We start from the raw sequence: 18,251 nt of genomic DNA, 5'->3' as shown, positions 1-18,251 counted from the left end.
AATGTCTCATCTTTATCCTTCTTCAACTGAAGTCAAGTTGCTCTGATGTTATTCCCTCCTCTTCCCCAACTAACCATACATGCTTCCCTTCCCCAAATTATCCAATATGTGTTTTGTATGTATACACACAAATAGACACATATACATATATATATATTTGTGTCTATATGCACACATCTCTTCTGTATGAAACTGTCAGGAAAATTATTTAAGGAGAGGATCAATTTATTGCTTACTTTCAAAACTGACAGCACCCACCATATAGCAATTGTTTAATAATTGTGAAAGACTGACTGATGATGAAACGATTGGTGATAGACAGATTGGTGACTGATGGACTGGTTAGTGGTGAACTGATTGGTGATGGGGTTCTAGACAGTAAATGGCCTAAGAGTTCACATAGTTGTTTTTTTGGGGGGGGGTTTAGGTTTTTGCTAGGCAATGGGGTTAAGTGGCTTGCCCAAGGCCACACAGCTAGGTAATTATTAAGTGTCTGAGGCCGGATTTAACTCAGTTACTCCTGACTCCAGGACTGGTGCTCTATCCACTGTACCACCTAGCCACCCCGAGTTCATATAGTTTTACCCATGACTATCTTAGGAGATGAACATAGCCCAGAATATACACAGATGCATGGGGAAAGTTTGACCTGTGCACCAATAGTCCACCTCTTCTGCCATCCCACTAATCTACCAAATCACTTCAATTGACTTGTCATCTAAGGAGTGGTCTGGGCATAACCTGAAGTGATCTGGTTCACTTAAAGGACACCCACCAGCACTCAGGATACCTTCTGAAACTCCACCTTCATAACATCTTGTCTAACCTGGGCAGATGTCAGGAGGGCAATGACATAGCAGGTTTGTGTCTCAAGTTGGCTTTAGTGAATGGAACAAATACAAAGAATGGCCTTTGTTATGTTGCTTTCTAAAATCGATGTTTATGGCTGGCTGAGTAGTGTTAACTCTTCCATCTCTGAACAAACTGGATTTTAGCTATCTGGCCTTTGTACAGTGGAAAGAGAATTTCATTTAGAGTCTAAAGCCCTACAAACTGTGGGACTTCAGGTGAATCAATGAATCCCAGTGGACCTCAGTTTCTTCATCTGTAAATTAAGGACATTGGACCTCATATCCTCGTGCTTCTCATTAGTGCTGTCATACTAGACTCATACTTATCCCTGTTCTTTCTCAGAGCTGTACTCAGGATTGGGAGCCTCTTTACCCTTTTCTCTTTGTCACTCCCTCTGACTGGTACTGAAGCCCTAAATCTCCTCCAAAGGTTTGCTTGTAGTACAGATTTCAAAGTTACTGCATTTGTAATCATATGGGGAAATGAGCTTCACAGTAACCAAGTCAACTTCTTAAGGACAGAAACCATATACTATACATATCTCCCTTCCACCCTCTTGTTTTAGAACAAAGCTAAGCAGAAGTACTCTGAATGATCAAATAATGCTGATATGGGATCATACTAGCATTTATGAAGCACTTTAGAGTTATAAGCTTTTTAGTTATTTTACTTCATGTGATGCTCAGAACAACTCCAAAAAGTAGATGTGGTTATCCCCCATTTTGCAATGGAGGAAACTGAGGCAAACTGAAGTTAAGCCACTTGCCCAGGATCAACCAGATAGTGTGTCTGAGGCTAGAACTAGATCTTGATCCCAGGCCCAGAAGTCCATCTACTGCAGCTTGCATCTTGAGCACAATACCAGAGAGGAGGGAGAGGGAGAGGGGGGTGGGGGTAGGGCTGTAATCAGAGACTTGATGTGAAAGACACAGTCCCTAAATGTCCCTGAATGGGAAGGAAGGGTTGAGTCATGGTTTCTGACCTTGAACAAATCGCTTCCCTTCTCCAGCCCTCATCTGTAAATGAGGAGGGCAGATTAAAGGACCTCCATTTAGGGGATCTGTTCTATGATCCTATGATCCAGGGAGAGTAGAGATAGAACAAGGAAATGAAGAGCAGGGAAGGAGGAAATTCAAGCCTAGAGTCTCATCACTGTGAGGAATTACCTCCTCTCCCAAAACAGACTGAGAATACATCTTTACCTTAGGATCTGAAGGAGGTGCCTGGAGTCAGGATAAGGTATCAGAGTCATTGAGTCAATATGTATCAAAGGCAGGACATGAAACCAGTTCTTTTTGCTGGGTGGCCAGTCCTGCAACCACTACATCATTGCTACTTCTCTGAATAATTAAATCATTTCACTATGACTTCAAGTTAAAAGAAAAGGGTACAAAGTGCCATGATCCTGGTATTCCCTTTATCAAAAAGTACTTTTTAGCTTTCTTTTTTCCATGGGGTGGGGGGAGGGAGGGGAATAATTGGAGCTAAACCCAGGGTTATACAACCTAGTACTTCTGCTTCAGGGGTAGTGCTCTATCCATTTCACCACCTAACTGTTCCTGGTTTTCCTAATATTGTGCTATATGTGATTGCATTTGATTTATTCAATCTAATAATAAATAATAACTGATATTTACATAACATTTTAAGCTTTGCAAAGCACTTTACATACGCTATGACATTCTCCTTGTCTGGAGGGCTCCTGGCATCACACCTAGACTAGAGGATACTTCATTTGATCCTCACAATAACATAAATAGAAATATCACTTATTTGGAAAGGTTCAAGGTCTTGTCTATGGTCACCCTACATGCCTTAATTTCAAATCTAAAGGTCATGCTACATAGCCTTCTAGATTTGAATTTAGGGGACTTGGATTCATTCCCAAGTGCTGCCCTTCTCTCTCTCTCTCTCTCTCTCTCTCTCTCTCTCTCTCTCTCTCTCTCTTTCTCTCTCTCTCACTGGATTTGAACTCAGGAACTTATGACTACAGGACTGGTGGTGACTCATTTAATCTCCAAGGTCCTCAGTTTCCACATCAAAAAAATGAGAGACCTGACCTAACCCATCTCTAAGACCCTTCCAACTCTTTCTGTAATTATCTCATTAAAGTAAGCAGGGTAGCATTATAATCTTCATTTTACAAATAAAGAAATGGAGACCCAGAGATGTTAAGAGATTTGCATGACATCACACAGGAGTGAAAGAAAAGTCTAGGACTCAAATTTACAATCTAGTTCTGACAAGGAAATGCAGATACAGGAAAATATGTTTGGGAATATAAATTGATTATTGGAGGGAGAAAGGACTTCAGGAAACATCTGATTCAATTCTCAGATTATACAGATGAAGAAATTCAGGCCCAGGAAAGTTAACAATCTACTCCATGTCATACTCAAACCCAAATCTCCTTAATAACCAAGCCAGGAACTCTCTCCTGCTAACTCTTGCCATCTAGTACCATATGCTTAATCCAGACAGTCCTAGTTGAATTCACTGGCTGACAGATGGAAGGAATCTCCAGGGATTATCTGTTTTATCCATTCCCCTGCCTTCAACCAGAATTTGTCCTACACTCTACTAAACAGATTAATATCTAATTTGTTTAAAAGGTCACAAAGAAGGAAATTTTCCCCACCATCTAAAATTATTAGAATCATATAATGTCAGGAATGAAAAGCTTTACAATTAGTCTTTTCCAATAATGGGCAAAGTCGTGCCAACCAGTCACTGGACAAATTTCCCTCTCCTGATCGCAATTTCTGTTTTGGTAAAATATCAAGACTGGATCCTGGGGGCCTACATAGCTTTGAATCCTATGGTTTTCCTCATTTTACAGAAAACTCTCTCATTTTATTGATTTGGAAGTGAGGGTCTTAGAGATTAAATGATTTACCACCAGTCCTGGAGTCATGGACTCAGAGATACAAATTAAAGCCATGTTTAGAAAGCAGCAGTCAACTGGCAAGCCAACTCCATCCAGTGTTCTTTGTACTAAACTCTAGAACCTATGTGATTTTGATAGCTAACAATTTGCAATCTAAGATCTAAAACCAGCCATCTCTGGATCTACCAATTATATCTCCATAATAATCACATCTTCCATTGATGGGTTTCTTCCCAAATGTTGAAAATTAGGGAAAGGTCTCTACCAACCATCTCTGATTCTCCCCATTTGGTCTATATGCTCCCACTTTCCTTTTCAGATTCCTTTTAAACATTTTCTTCCTCCGTTAGATTGTAAACTCCTTGAGGGAAGAGACTAATTTATATATTGCATCAGAAGGGATAGCATGGTCTAATGAGTATTGAACTCTTGAGTCAAGATGACTGGTTTGAGTCCAATTTCTGATGTATGCTAACTATGTGACCTGAGGTAAGTCATCCAGTCTTTCAATGACCCCAGGTACCTCTGTAAGGCTCTAAATTGTCGGAGGGGGAGGAGGGATTGCTGATTTGGTTTACCAAGTTCTTCATCCCCTAGTTTAAGATCCCTAAAGCAGGAGATGTCATAGAACAGCTCAAACTAGAACAAACTAGGAGAAAATGTCAAACTCAATGTTCTTTACTTCTTAGCTCCTTCTCTTGTAAGTGGGTGCTTATTTGGTTAAAATTTATTTTAACAAAAAGTCAAAAAATATATAAATGGCCTATGGTGAATTTAGAGAATCTTGGAAAGTCATGTGAACTGATACAAAGTGAAAGGAGAAATAGGGAAATAATAGAAGAAATAACTACAATGTTACAAATGAAAACAATTAAAACAATGTTTTAAAAAATTATTGTGACCAAGTTTGGTCCCAAGGAAAAGATGTATCAGTCCCCAGCATTTCCAGAGATGAAGAACTACGGGTACATATAATGTCAGACTTTAACTTGGTTAGTTTTGTTGAATTGTTTTATTTTCCTTTTTCATTCTTTGCTCCAAGCATGGCTGAAAGGAAAGAAGTTAGGGATGTAAATAATAGAGAGGCTAGGAAATTTAGATGATGTAAAAACAAGAGTTCAATAAAATTTTTATTCAAGAAAAGATTAAAGCCATCTAAATCCTTGACCTCTGTAGCCCTGACCAAGAGAAAGATTGTAGGAACCTATCATCTTTGATAATAGACAGATACCTATCTTGGATAGAGTTCTCTTTTTAAATAAGAAAGAGATGCTTCAAAGTTTTATTCGTTTTCCCCAAGAATGGTGTTAGAAAAAAATGGGGTTGCTTAACAGCAATTCTTAACAGAAAGATGAGATAATTTCTGTTTTGATTGATTCCCCCATAAATTTACCCAGCTCTTTTCTTCAGAGATGCTCCAAGCATGTCACACAGCTCTTTCATCCTTGGGAGAAACCTCCTCAAGTAGGTAGAGGGGCAGACCTTATTGCTCCCATTTTACAAGTGGGCAAAGTGGGACCCAGAAAAGTCGAGTGATTCATAAAAAAGTTACATGAAGCATCAGGGGAAGCATGAGAATGGAAACTTTTTCTGCTCTCTATTCCAAAGACACACAATGCACACACTATGACCACAATTATACCCAAAGACAATTCTCATCCTTTTCCACAGGACCCCTGATGTCCCATATCATTTTCTCCCCCATCCCTCTCAGGAAGGTCCTACCTACCTCCCCAGCCCAGGAAGGGCCCACTTACTTACTCCCACTCTTTCCTCCGGGCTTGTGGTGTGCTCTGCATTTTGTGGGCTTCGTGGGCCTTGATGATGTCCCTCTGCTCAATGAGCCCTCCTCGCCTCCGCTTCATGACTTCTGGGCTCACCGGGAGAAATGGACTCAAACTTGCATCAAGGGCACCACTGCCCTCCCATCCTGAGCCCTCACCCTCCTGTGCAGGGAAGAAGACAGAGGAGGCATCGAAGCATAGAGCACGTGGGGATCCTGGCAGGGCCCCTGGATCCTCTAGGGCCTCGGGCTCCAGCAGAGCAGAAGTCTGGGTGGGCATCATGTCTGGGTTGTGCTGGCGCCATGTTTCCTCCTCAGGTAAGGATAGGATGTGTCGGTGGACAGCAACCCCAAGCTCAGGGCTCTCCCCTATAGCCAAGGCAGGGATGAGCTCCTGGGATTTGTAGGCTGGGCACGGGCTGTGTCCATGCATCTCTGGCACCATCACAGCACATCGCTCTAGGAGAATCAGGGAGAGGGAAGAGATAAAAGGAAGGGAAAAAGTCAATGACAAGGTCATCTTCGCTCAGTGTCACTAAGCAAATAGAATTCTAAAGGACTCTAAGCCTTCTCCACACCATACCACCTCTACTGGGACCATCACATCCACTTTCTCCCATTGGTGACCTAGACTCTGTCTCTGAATGCTTCAGTTTTGATAGGTTGAACTTTGCCTTATCTTGCTGGGGTCCATGACTCTAAGTCACATCCCTAATTGCTATAGGCTGCAGCCTCCTCTTTTCAGCAGTCCTTTTTGATTTAACTTCTATCTTCACTTAGAATGGAAGCTCTTGAGGGCAGGAACTGTCTTAGATACTTTGCAAGTGTCTGGCACATACTTTTAATAAGTATTCACTCAGTTCATCTATTCATCCACCTACCTGTCCAACTTATCTCTCTACAGGTAATTTATTCCATCTATCTGTTGGTATATAGAAAAAAAAACACCATTCAACATCCTATATCCTTGATCATCACCTACAGATAGACAGTGGTTCTTTGTATCCATCTCTAAGTCAGCATAGTGGCTGGCACATAGTGCTTAAATGCTCATTGTTCTGACTAACCTCTATGTTAAAACATTCCTCAACTTCCTTTTGCAATCCTTTCTAGTGTTTCATTGCCTTCATGTCCATGAAGAAAGGGAGGGGGAGAGAGAGGAAGGGAAGAAGAAAAGAAGAAAGGGAGGGAGGTGGGGAAGGAAGGAAGGGAGGGAGGAAAGGAGAGAGGAAGGGGGAAAAGAGAAAAGGAGGAAAGAAGGGATGGAGGGAAAGAGAAAAGGAAGGGAGGAAGTGAGAAAGGAAGGAATGGAGGGGGAAAGGAAGATAGAGAGGGAGGAAAGGAGGGAGGAGTGAGGAGGAAGGGAGAGAGGAAGAGAAAAGAGAAGAAAGGAGGAAAGAAAAAGGGAGCAAAGGATAGAGGAAGGAAAGGAGGAAGGGAGGAAAAGAGAGAGGGAACAATGAAGGGAAGAAGAAAGGGAGGGAAAAAAGGAGGAAGGAAGAAAGAAAGAAAGGGGTTAAAAGAGGAAGGGAAGGAGAGAGGAAACATTTATTAAGTATCTGATTTGCTAGGAATAAAATTAAATGCTTAACACATAATATCTCATTGGATCCTCACAACAACTCTGGAAGATAAGTGCTATTTTTATCCTCCTTTTCAGGCGAGGAAACTGAGAAAAACAGAAGTCAAGTGACTGCCCAGGATCAAGCAGTAGGTTCAAGCTACCTGAGGACAGACAGCTTGAACTCATGGCTTCCTGACTCCAGACCCAAAGCTCAATCTACTACTGTATCACCCAGGACAAGGGCTAAAGGAAAGGTCTCAGATCTCCAGATTCCCATCTGTTTCCTTTCCATCAACAGCAGAATTCCTGCCATGGCATGTTCCTAGACCTATTTAGATTATATAAAAGTTTCCTAACCTGCTAGTGAGCAGAAAGACTATTGTGCCACACTTCTCTCTCTCTCTCATCTTTAGTGTGTGGAGATGATCACAAGGAGTGAGCTGGAAATTTTGTCCAAATTATGTTGTCATGACCCTCATTAAAAATTAATTCCCTCCTCAATAAAGATCAAGTAGGTTAGATTGGATGGCCTCTAAGGCCCCTTCCATTTCCAGACTCTTTGTTCTCCTAACTCATCTTAGCACTGACTGAACAAGCTCATCTTCAGAAGCTGAGGTTCGGGAAAAATTCTCTTTTCTAAGAGGTTTTCCCTGAGAGACAAAAGAAGGAAAAAAAATATTAGCATCCCTTCTCACTCATGTCATCTTGTCTCTAGAGTTGTATCCATTAATATTTTTGTCAGCCTCCTCTCCTCATGATCATTAAGGAAAGGTGTCAAGTCTAAATAGAAAATAGAAGTATTGTACTGACTTTAAGTGCTACAAAACCCAATGTTAATGTTGAGTGGAACCTGACTTCCTAGGAGAGGGGCTTGAAGAAGAGTCCTTTAGAAACTCTTGTTCCTTTTCCCTCATTTGTCCTCTTCAACCCATTTTATTGGTACAATTCTGCATCCCTGGGGTTCTCATTAATGCAGAGCTCCTGTTTCTTGTGGCAAGAATTATATATTTAGTAGCTAGGACTTGGGCTGGGGGTGGGGGGAGTGACAAGGGGAGAACAGAAGGACTAAGGAACATGGGGCAGAGTTTGGGAATCATGGGAGAAGAGAGTCATGGAGCAAATGAATTTCAAGTTTCCCCAAAGAGGGCTGCGTGGGACCCTTGTAGGAATGATTCATGCTCACCATGTCATTCTGTCTCAACTTTACTTGATGGATTTTAAAATTATCTTTCATTCCTGCAATGTTTAAATGTCTCTCCCTACACACACACACACACACACACACACACACACACACACTATACTCCCTAGTCTGTTTGCAGTCTCTCTTCAAGGCTAAAGGGTTTTCCCAGCTTCTGCCTCCTCCCAGTCCTTGTTCCTCTCCAGGAAGGTCTCTGGGACCTGAACTCCCCTAGACTTGACAGCCATTGGGATCCATCTCCTTTTCACTTCCACTAGCACCATTGTTCCAACTTCAAGCCTCCACCGTCTGCATCAAATTTCCCCTTCCAAGAAACTCTGATGATTTCAATAACATCTTTGCCAAAATTGCAGCAGTAATAATATGTACTGCAGAACTCTAGCTTCAACAGAATCAGTTTTAAGAATATCAAAACATGAAATTATCTCATCTTTCCTTTAAGAATTATAGTTAAACAACTCCACTATTATTGATATAAATGTTCATCAGGAGAATCAGTTCTTTATTGCCACTATTATCTGTGAGACTGGCCAATAGTGGGGATTGGCCAGTCTCACAGACAGTAGTGGCAACAAAGAACTGATTCTCCTGATAGACATTTATAGCAAGTGTTTCTGTTTCATTCTCCTGTAGACAATGAGGCAAACACTCAGACTGAGAACGACAATCTTTTCTTAGGAGTAGATGAAGCAGTGTCAAATTAAGAAAGTGAACAATGTTTGTCCTTCATTTTTGAAGAAGACCACAACATCAGGGAGGTGATGTCATGATAAATTATTAAATTATCATGGCATCACATGAATTGGATTGGGGGGGGGGCTGTGCTATGTCACCAGCCTTACTTTCTCCTCCAGAGTCATCTAGGTCCAGTGACCAGATATGAGTCAAGACAACTAGAGATGGACCTGGATGCTGAGCAATCAGGGTTAAAGTGACTTGTCCAAGGTCACACAGCTAGTAAGTGTCAGAGGCTGGATTCAAACTCCCGTCCTTCTGGTTTTGAGGCCAGTGCTCTGTCCACTGCATAAGTTCAAACTTGGATTCATGATGACCTATACTAAAGCAGTAGTAGTATCAAAGGAGAGAAAGGGTTATCTTTATATGACCACTTCTAGCATTTACCATTCTTATCCCTTCCCCTGTCCTTATACACACATTGCTTTATATATGGTCAGGTTACCATAGCTCCCCTTGATTCAACAATACCTATCAGTCTATAAAAACCTTATACCCTACTTTATATTCCAAGCAACCAAGAGAAGAGATATAATTTCTCCTTGTCCTTGACTTTGTCCCTTCTATGATCTTCCCTCCTTACAATCACCCTATGTTCCGAAAACTAAGTGATCCCCTTTATCCCAGGGTAAGAGATATCATCCTCATTTTAATCAACATCTAATTGGAACAAGATTGAATTAGTTAATTTTTTTAATCATCCACCTCAGTAACATAATCTGTAATTCAGAACACTTGGTTCCATGGTGTTGAGCAGATACATGCACACACATACACACACACACAAACACACAAAAACACACACACACACATACACACATACACACTTCTGAAAGGAATGGGACATTTAAATACTTCTGTGATGCCCAGGGTATATAATACTGGAAAGAGTTAGAGAAGGAGGTTTTGAAATCTTCATCCCTAGGGATCTCTAAGAAAATATGATTTTCTAAGAGTAAAAGGCAATGAGATGGAGGCACAATCAAGATCAGGATTCCAACTCTAGGGTTCTATCATAGTCCATTCTTTCTAGGCTTCTGCAATCTACAAAGCCCAGGACAAAAGAATAGAATCATTCAAAAAGAGGCACTGAATGAACAAAAGAAAAGCAAGCCAAGAAGCTTTCTAAATATCAGATCAAGGTATCACCTTCAATATTCCTGGTGCTTTCAAAGTTGTGGTCATAGAGAAAACCCTTGCTTCTAGAAAACAGCAACAGAATAATGATGATTTCATTGATCTCCAATTGTCCTGTGTCTGATCCATACTTCATCCAACTCACCTCTCTAGTCTCACTACTGACTCCTGTGATGAGGTTTTAAAGAATGTTAAAGAAATTTAAAGACAATTGTCCATAAGGCCTCTTTCTCTAACCCAACTCATTCACAATTATTCTTAGTATGTATTTGGGAGCAAGTATACCTTCCCTATCCTCCAAGTTCTATGTTGTCCCTAGCCTCCAAGCTCTGAAGAATACAGAAGCTTAGGCAATAGTGGTATTTGTGTCTACCATCAAAAAAATAAAAATGGCTTTTATTTCATTCTCTTCCCTCCCCCCGCCACTGCCTCCTCTCTTTAAAGGGATACCAACTGGATCAAATCAGAGAGTCATCCCCAAGCATTTCCAGTATTGAATCTTCCTCCTCTCACTCTCTTCCCCTCTTCGTTTTCAGACTCTTTTTCTTCTTATTTCCTGCCTGAGGTTTCTTTCTTCCCAAACAGTAACTGGGAACCATAACCACTCTTTTTTGTCTCTCTGAGTCTCTGGGATTCCTTCCAGGTAGCCTCCTGTGTCTCAAACAAGCAACCAACTCTTAACAACCTAGCAATCTCACTCCACTCAGTCTTTCAGATTCCTCCTTTAAAGTACAGGCTTCAGGAGCAGAACAGGATTGTGGCAATGCATCTGTTCTAGAGCCTCTTCAGCCCTGACCAAGAGAGACCTGAAGGATCCCCAGGCCAAGTGAGTCTGCCAGGGTCCAGTTCCTTATGATGCTGCTGCATGTGAATGCCATATAAATCATGCTATTGACCAGATTTTTCATCATCAACATTCACCCAATAAACCAAGATTTCCCAGGACATCTATAGAAAGGCCATGAACTTTCCTTTTCCACCACTCTCATCACCATTTCCACCACCACCACCACCACTATTAACAGTTGCCTTTCCCCAAAACTTCTAAAATAACACATCAACCTCTCAGTTTTTAAAAAAAGATTTACCAGAATTATGAGAGGAGAAATGGGGTGAGAGTGCCTTTTGTTCAAGCTTGTTTTATAAGCTCAATTCTGATTTCTACCTTGGATATAGCTAGCTAGCTAGCTAGGTTGCTGCATTTCTATTCATTAGTGTCTGTTTTTTTTTTAAACTTCAGTAACTAAGAGTAGGGGTCTAGGGACATGGAAGGGATCAGTTCCCCAAAAGTTCTTTTAATCTAACCCTTCCCCAAAATCTCTGGGACCACTAACCTGAGAATTTGGAGAAATCCCTCTTGCTTACCTTTCTAAATTCTTTTTAGGATAATTTTTCCCATTTTTGGAGCCTCAAAGTTAACTACCCAACCAGGCTTCAATTACTTCTCCTTCCCTCTAGGTTTCTATATTCCAACTCAGTATCTGGAAAGCTCAGAAGACATGCCAGTGGTCCTGGAGATAGAAAGAACTAAGTTCAAATCCAGTCACTTACTAGCTGTGTGACTCTTGATAAATCCCTTATTCTCTGACTCCTCAACTGTCAAATGAAGATTATAATAGCACCTGCCTCATCAGATTGTTTTAAAGCTGAAATAAGATAATAATTATCAAACATTTAGCTTATAGTAGGTTCTTTGTAATTGATGGTTCCCTTTCTTTTCTAGAGTCATACATAATATTCCGTTATCCATCTTTGGGCTATCCATCATTCCAGGAATGAACTCTACCTTCACCTGTGCCTCCTAGAATCTCTCCTTTCAAGGTCCATTTCAAAAACACCTTCTAGAAGAAGATGACCCTCTTGTCCCAACTGCTAGTTCCTTCCCACTTTTACTATCTTGTGATAAACTACTTTGTATTTATTTGTAATTATTTTCTTTCTATTTAGTCTGTATGTATTTATATATTCCCTTGTTGACCCCATTAGAATATAAACTCCATAAGTAGGGATCTTCTCATTTATTATCATCATCGTCATCATCATCATAACCATCATCATCATCATCATCATTATTATTATTAATATTATTATAATCCCATGGTTAAGTACAGAGTCTTAGTAGCACTTAATATTTTGATAGACATATTTTCAAGGTTACCTAATCTAAGGTCCTCATTTTACTGATGAGGAAACTGAGATTTCAAGATGTCTAGTAATTAGTTTAAGATCATAACAGTCATGATGGAGGTAAGATTTGAACCCCAACTCTCTTATTTCATTCTCTTCGATCTCTACAAATTCTCACTAGCCAATGAGAACTGGCTAGTTTGTCTCTCAGTAGTGGTCAACTTCTCTACTTGGAGACTTTTGAACATGAGTGTCCAGAAGGACAACAGAGGATAGAAATATGGCTGGTGCTTGGACAGTCTAGCTGTAGACATATGGAAGTCCCAACAGGCCAAGGAAGGGGCAGACAAATGTTTTTATAACTGGCAAATAAAAACTGTATGAGTAAACAATAACATTGACATATTCTCATGCCCCATAATCAGGGCCATTTCACTACAGGAGCCAAAAATACTTGGACTCCATCTTTTGACAGTCTTGCCAAGTTGTAAACCCAAGGGACAAAGAACAAGAGATCTATTTGGTATAGCACTAAGTGCAGAGGTCCAGAAGGCAGTAGATAGAAATGTAGTTAATGGATAAATGTCGACAAAACAGTGAATTAGCATTTATTTAACAATTAAAGTATTTTTCATGCTTTTGAAAACTCATTTACTATTTGTTCAATAAGCATTCATTATGCTCCTACTCTATGAGAGGGACTGTATACAAGATAGTAATGAACAGCCCCTACACTCAAGAAATTTGCCTTCTATTTGAGGAAAATATCATGTACTTCAATATGTAAGAAAATCATCAATAACTAAGTAAATAAGAAGATACATCAATAAGAGAGTGTTATATGGATATATATATATGTAAAGTACCAACTGAAGAGGTCAAGAAAGTCTTCATGTAGAATTTGGCTCTTGAAGTTTTGAAAGGAGTAAAGAATTCTTAGAGGTAAAGATGAGGAAGAAAATCATTCCAGGCATGGGGAATAGCTTGTACAAAGAAATGGAGGTAGGAGATGGAATAGGGAGTAGTAAGTTGACTTACATACTTCCTAGCAGTGTGACCCTGGGCTAGAAAACTTAACCCCGTTTGCCTCAGTTTTATCATCTGTAAAATGAGCAAGGAGAAAGAAATGGCAAACCACTCCAATATCTTTGCAAAAAAAAAAAACCCAAAGGGGGTCATGAAAGTTGAATATGACTGAAAAATAATTCAGCAACAAAACAGTTGACTAGTTTTACTGATATGTAGAATATATATGAACAAGTAATGAAAAATCAGTACAGAAAATATGAGTTGGAACCAGAAAATCAAAGGATTTTAAATATCAATCAGAAGAATATAGATTTTATTCTAAAGTCACCAACTCAAGGTTCTTCAGTAGTGGAGTGATATCACTTTGGCAGCTGTATGAAAAATGGATTGAAGAGATTGGAGACAGACTAGAGACTAAGCAAATATTGCAATTCATGAAGGGTAATGATAGTGGTATAAGTGGACAGAAGAGTAAAGGTAAAGATTATTTTGGAAAAATCAATAAATCTGGGCAACTGTTTGAACATGCCAAGTAAGCAAAAGTGAGAACTCAAAGATAATTATGAAGTTACAAATGTAAAACCTGGGTGATAGAAATTGGTTCCTTTACAGAAACAAGGAAATTAGAAAGAGGGATGAGTCTCTAGGGGAAGTGATCAGCTTCATTTCAGATCTAATGAGTTTGAAATTTCAATGGTACCTTCAAGTGAAATCTCCAACAGGAAGTAGGTAGTATATGATATTGAGAAATGTTAAGGGGTTCCCTGAACTCAGGATTACCTTATTAATTTCAGGATTAAATATAAACTCCTTTGTTTGACTTATAAAGTCCTTCCCAACCTGACTCCTTCTTTGCACCCCATTCATGGGATACTCTGGCCTCTCACCCCCAGGATTTAACTTTCCTGGTTTCCTTCAAGATGCAATTCAAATCTTACCTTGTACAGGAGGCCTTTCTCAGTCCCCTACTCTTCCCCCATTGCTAATGCCTTCCGCTCTGGGATTACTTTCTATAGTCTCTATATAGCTATTATGCACAACAAATTGTCTACACCTTGTCTAATCCTATTAGAATAGGAGATCCTTGAGGGAGGAGACTGTTTTTTTGCATTTCTTTGTGTCTCCAGTCCTTAGCATAGTAAACACTAAATAAAAATTTGTTGAAAAATTGTGGCAAAAATGTTTTCCTGGTAGCCAATAGGGGAAAGTAGTGAGGAGCAAAGATGATGGACCTGGAAAGCAGGAGTAGTTGGAGTGACTGGAGATGGCAGCAAAGATGAATGATTAATTTTCATGGGGTAAGATCCAGACAGAGATAGAAAGATGAGAAGTTATGTTACGAAGTATTTCCAAGTTCTGAATCTTGCAAGTGAAAATTTTATTGTCAATGATGAAGGGTAAACCATCTATGTAAGTAGTTGAGAGGGCTTGAAGATGGAAGTCATGGAAGTTGGGGAGATTGATGGACAGGAGACAACAGAATGCATATTAAAGTCACCTCTCCAGGAGTAATCGTTAAGGTGAAGAGGAAGACTGTGGGCCAGGGACTGGAACTCGCTAATAATGAACAAATGAATGAATCAATGAATCAATGGAGTATTTAATATGTCCTTACTCTGAAAAAAGCATTGTGCTAAACCCTGTGCTCAAGGCTCTCATATTCTAATGGGGGAGATAATGTAAATGGAAGGTTTCAGCTACAAGTCAGATGGAAAAGTCCCAGGCTTCTCAGGATACAAGGGCAAAGCAGATGGCAATGCCTCTTCTTTCATGTCATTTGCACTGATGAAATGATATCAGTTTCTGATGTTGAAGCATTTGACATTTCCAAGGACTGACATGATAAAAACTCTCATTATTGGTTCTTCAAAAGATGTGAATTTAACACCTGCAGGAACAATTGCCAGGCTGCCACAGGAACTGCTAGTTCTCTGAGCTAGAAGCAGTGCTATTCCAGAAGTTCTTGGATTCAGAGTCCTTGGCTGTCTTTATCAGAGTCTGAGGGGAGGTGGTAGTCATGGTGATAGTGGTGGTAATGGTCTCTCCTTCAGGGCTCAACTAAACTAACATCATGACTATCATTTGAACAAGAAAGAAGGGAGAATACCTGTTAACTGTTAAGAGTTAATAAACAATTTGTTAAATGCTTACTATTTGCTAAATGGAGGCATCAAGATCAGTCTCATTTTTTCAGATGAGGAAACTGAGGCTCAGGGAAATGAAATGACTTACATAAGGTTACAGAGTTCATAACTGGCAGTCTCAAGTTTTGAATTCAAGTCTTTTAACTCAAGCAACAAAGATTTCAACATACCATTTATTCCTCACAGGTAGACTTATTATAGACAAAAGAGAAAAAGAAAACAGAGATTATGAGTTTTGTCTGCTATAACTTACTGGCACCAAAGGGCAACCCATATTCCTAAAAAGTTGGAAAATTGGGGGTTATGCCATTGATCCTCATTACCAGTTTTTTCCTTGGTGAATGTTCAACTGGTATTACATGGCATAATATCACCCCAAAAGCTCAATTTGGAGTCAGAAGACACAGTTTCTACTGTGGGTTTTGCTATAGTCTTAGAGGAACTGTGGCAAAGTAGGTCTCCATGAACACATATGTAGTCCTTATAATTTTGCAGACATTCTTCTAAACATAGAAAATACAAATACAAAGTACTTGACCTTATGGACTATAGTGTTGGACTAGGGTCTAATCCCATCTCACCTGCTTATTAGTAGTATACATGAGCACACATATATACACATATATGTATATAGACTCACAGTGGGTACCTTGAAGCAAATATTGCTCCAGTCCATCCCCTTCCATCTAGTCCTCTTCTGGAATTTTCCTTGTATCTCCAATTTCATATACATATATAGATAGATAGATAGGTATACTTTGGTTTATGCTTAACAATAAGGTAGTAGCCAATATGAACTAAAAGGCCAGTTAATGTGTGAAATAAACCAACAGAAAAGAATAGTCCTCCCCTTCAAAAATGAGCAATTTACCATAAAGGTAATATAATGGTAAATCAGCATTGGATTAGGAGTCAGGAGCTTGGGCTTCTTTCCCCTGATGGAATATGTATGACCTTAGGCAAATCACTCAACTGCTCTGGTTTCCATTTTTTTCACCTATAACATGCAGAGATTAGACTAGAAAATCTGCCATGTCCCTTCCAACTCTAATATTCTCTCATTTTAAAATATATATCTATAGATATAGATATATATTTGTGTCTTATTAGTATTTTGCTAACATTTGTTGTTTGCAAACTAACTCATCGGGCAACTCTTAGAATTAACTTTTTTGTTTTAAATATTTGCTTGAATGTACAATATCAATACTTTCAATTGAACAATTCAATGAATATTTGTGATATAGTTTGGGTTGAGCTGAAGATACAAGACTATGAAACAGTCCCTATCCTTAAATAGATTGCATTTCACTGGGAAAATATGCCTAAAAAAAGAATATTAACTAATTTTTCCCTCCACTAGTTAATACCAAGGTGTATCTAGGTAAACAGCTAGAGATGTTGTAAATAGAGCCTTGGACCAGGAACCAGAAGATCTGAATTCAGATCCTACAGACATTTATCTAGCTGAATGATCATGGGCAGTTCATTTAAACTTTCTTAGCTTCAGTTTCTCTAATCTATAAAATGGGGATGATTAATAATAGCAGCTACCTCCCAGGTGTGTTCTAAGGATCAGATTATATAATGTTATGCAAAGTGCTGTAGCATACCTTAAAGTAATGTAAATTCTTGGTTTTATTATTATTCTTTTTAACTGTGGAAAGGAGAGAGCACTGTGTCTTTTTGAGGACAGCTGTGTCTCTTGGTCCTTGGTTAAGAAGCAATGATTAGAACCTGTTGGAAGTAAGGTAAATTTTCTCAAAATTCTATAGCATATCAAAAAAGGGCAATTTCTCAAAATTCCATGGCATCTACTCCAGACTTGGTGGGACAGCAACATTCACAATTTCTTTCTAAACATTTTTCTTTTATAACATTTCTCAAGTTCCAGTCATTAAAATACTGAGAAGCTTCAAATGAGGGCCTGGTGGAACTACGGCCACCCACACAGAGTAGGTTTACTTAACACTAATTTCTTGGGAAGTTGCCTTTTAAAGAGAGATGACTTATTAAAGCAGTCAGGTTAGAATGTAGGAGGTTTGTGCTACCAAAGCAATTCAGCTCCTCCTTGCATCCAACACTCACCCCTCAGCAGATAGATCAGAAGCAGCTAAAAGATCCCAAGGAAGAAAACAATGAGAGAGAAAACTCCATATTGATGTTTGCAGTGTATTAGTAAATGGGTAGCTATTTATCAAAGGCTAAATGAAAACATTTGAGTGTTGTATAAGAGCAGGCAGTTATGTGAAGATGTGTATACATACAGTGCTGGCTGAGCTCTAATCTTGCCTCAGTTACTTTCTAAATGTGTGACTCTTGGCAAGTAAATTAACTTCTCAGTTCATATCTTTCCTCATTAGTAAAATTGTGATAATAATAGCCCTTGCCTCCATGATTTGTTAAAAGAATAAAATAAGAATATACATAAAAGCTTTACAAACCTTGAAATACAATATAAACATTATCATCACTTGTCTTATCATCATCATCATTCAAATGTCATTTTAAGTGGGCAGGTAACTTGATTATGTAATTGTGATATATTCTAAATATATATGTACATATATATATACATATATATATATATATATAGCCCAAGTGATAAATAAATGTATATATATATATATATATATATATATATCCCATAAAACCAATTCTAAACTTAACTTGGCATTCTAGTCTCCACCAGTCTATATATCTATATAGTCTCTCTCACTACTCCTCTGTACCATACTGATCTGCTTGACAACCCTCAAATTCAACACATGAATTTTCATCTTTGCTTCATG

The 18,251-nt window shown here is 39.2% G+C and overlaps 1 protein-coding gene across 1 annotated transcript in view; it reads right to left on the bottom strand.

Moving 5' to 3' along the window:
• CACNA1E (calcium voltage-gated channel subunit alpha1 E) overlaps positions 1-18,251 on the bottom strand; it is a 596,540-nt gene that overhangs the window by 466,403 nt on the left and 111,886 nt on the right. Inside the window, exon 2 of the mRNA XM_074222185.1 lies at positions 5,501-5,981. Within this exon, the coding sequence (XP_074078286.1) occupies positions 5,501-5,967 (467 nt within the window). The 5' untranslated portion in view covers positions 5,968-5,981. The remainder of the gene's footprint in view (positions 1-5,500; positions 5,982-18,251) is intronic.

Source organism: Macrotis lagotis, chromosome 2, assembly GCF_037893015.1.
Source record: "Macrotis lagotis isolate mMagLag1 chromosome 2, bilby.v1.9.chrom.fasta, whole genome shotgun sequence".
Classification (NCBI taxonomy): domain Eukaryota; kingdom Metazoa; phylum Chordata; class Mammalia; order Peramelemorphia; family Peramelidae; genus Macrotis; species Macrotis lagotis.
The sequence above is the reverse complement of the archived record's forward strand: the minus strand, read 5'-3'. Positions and strand labels throughout refer to the sequence as shown.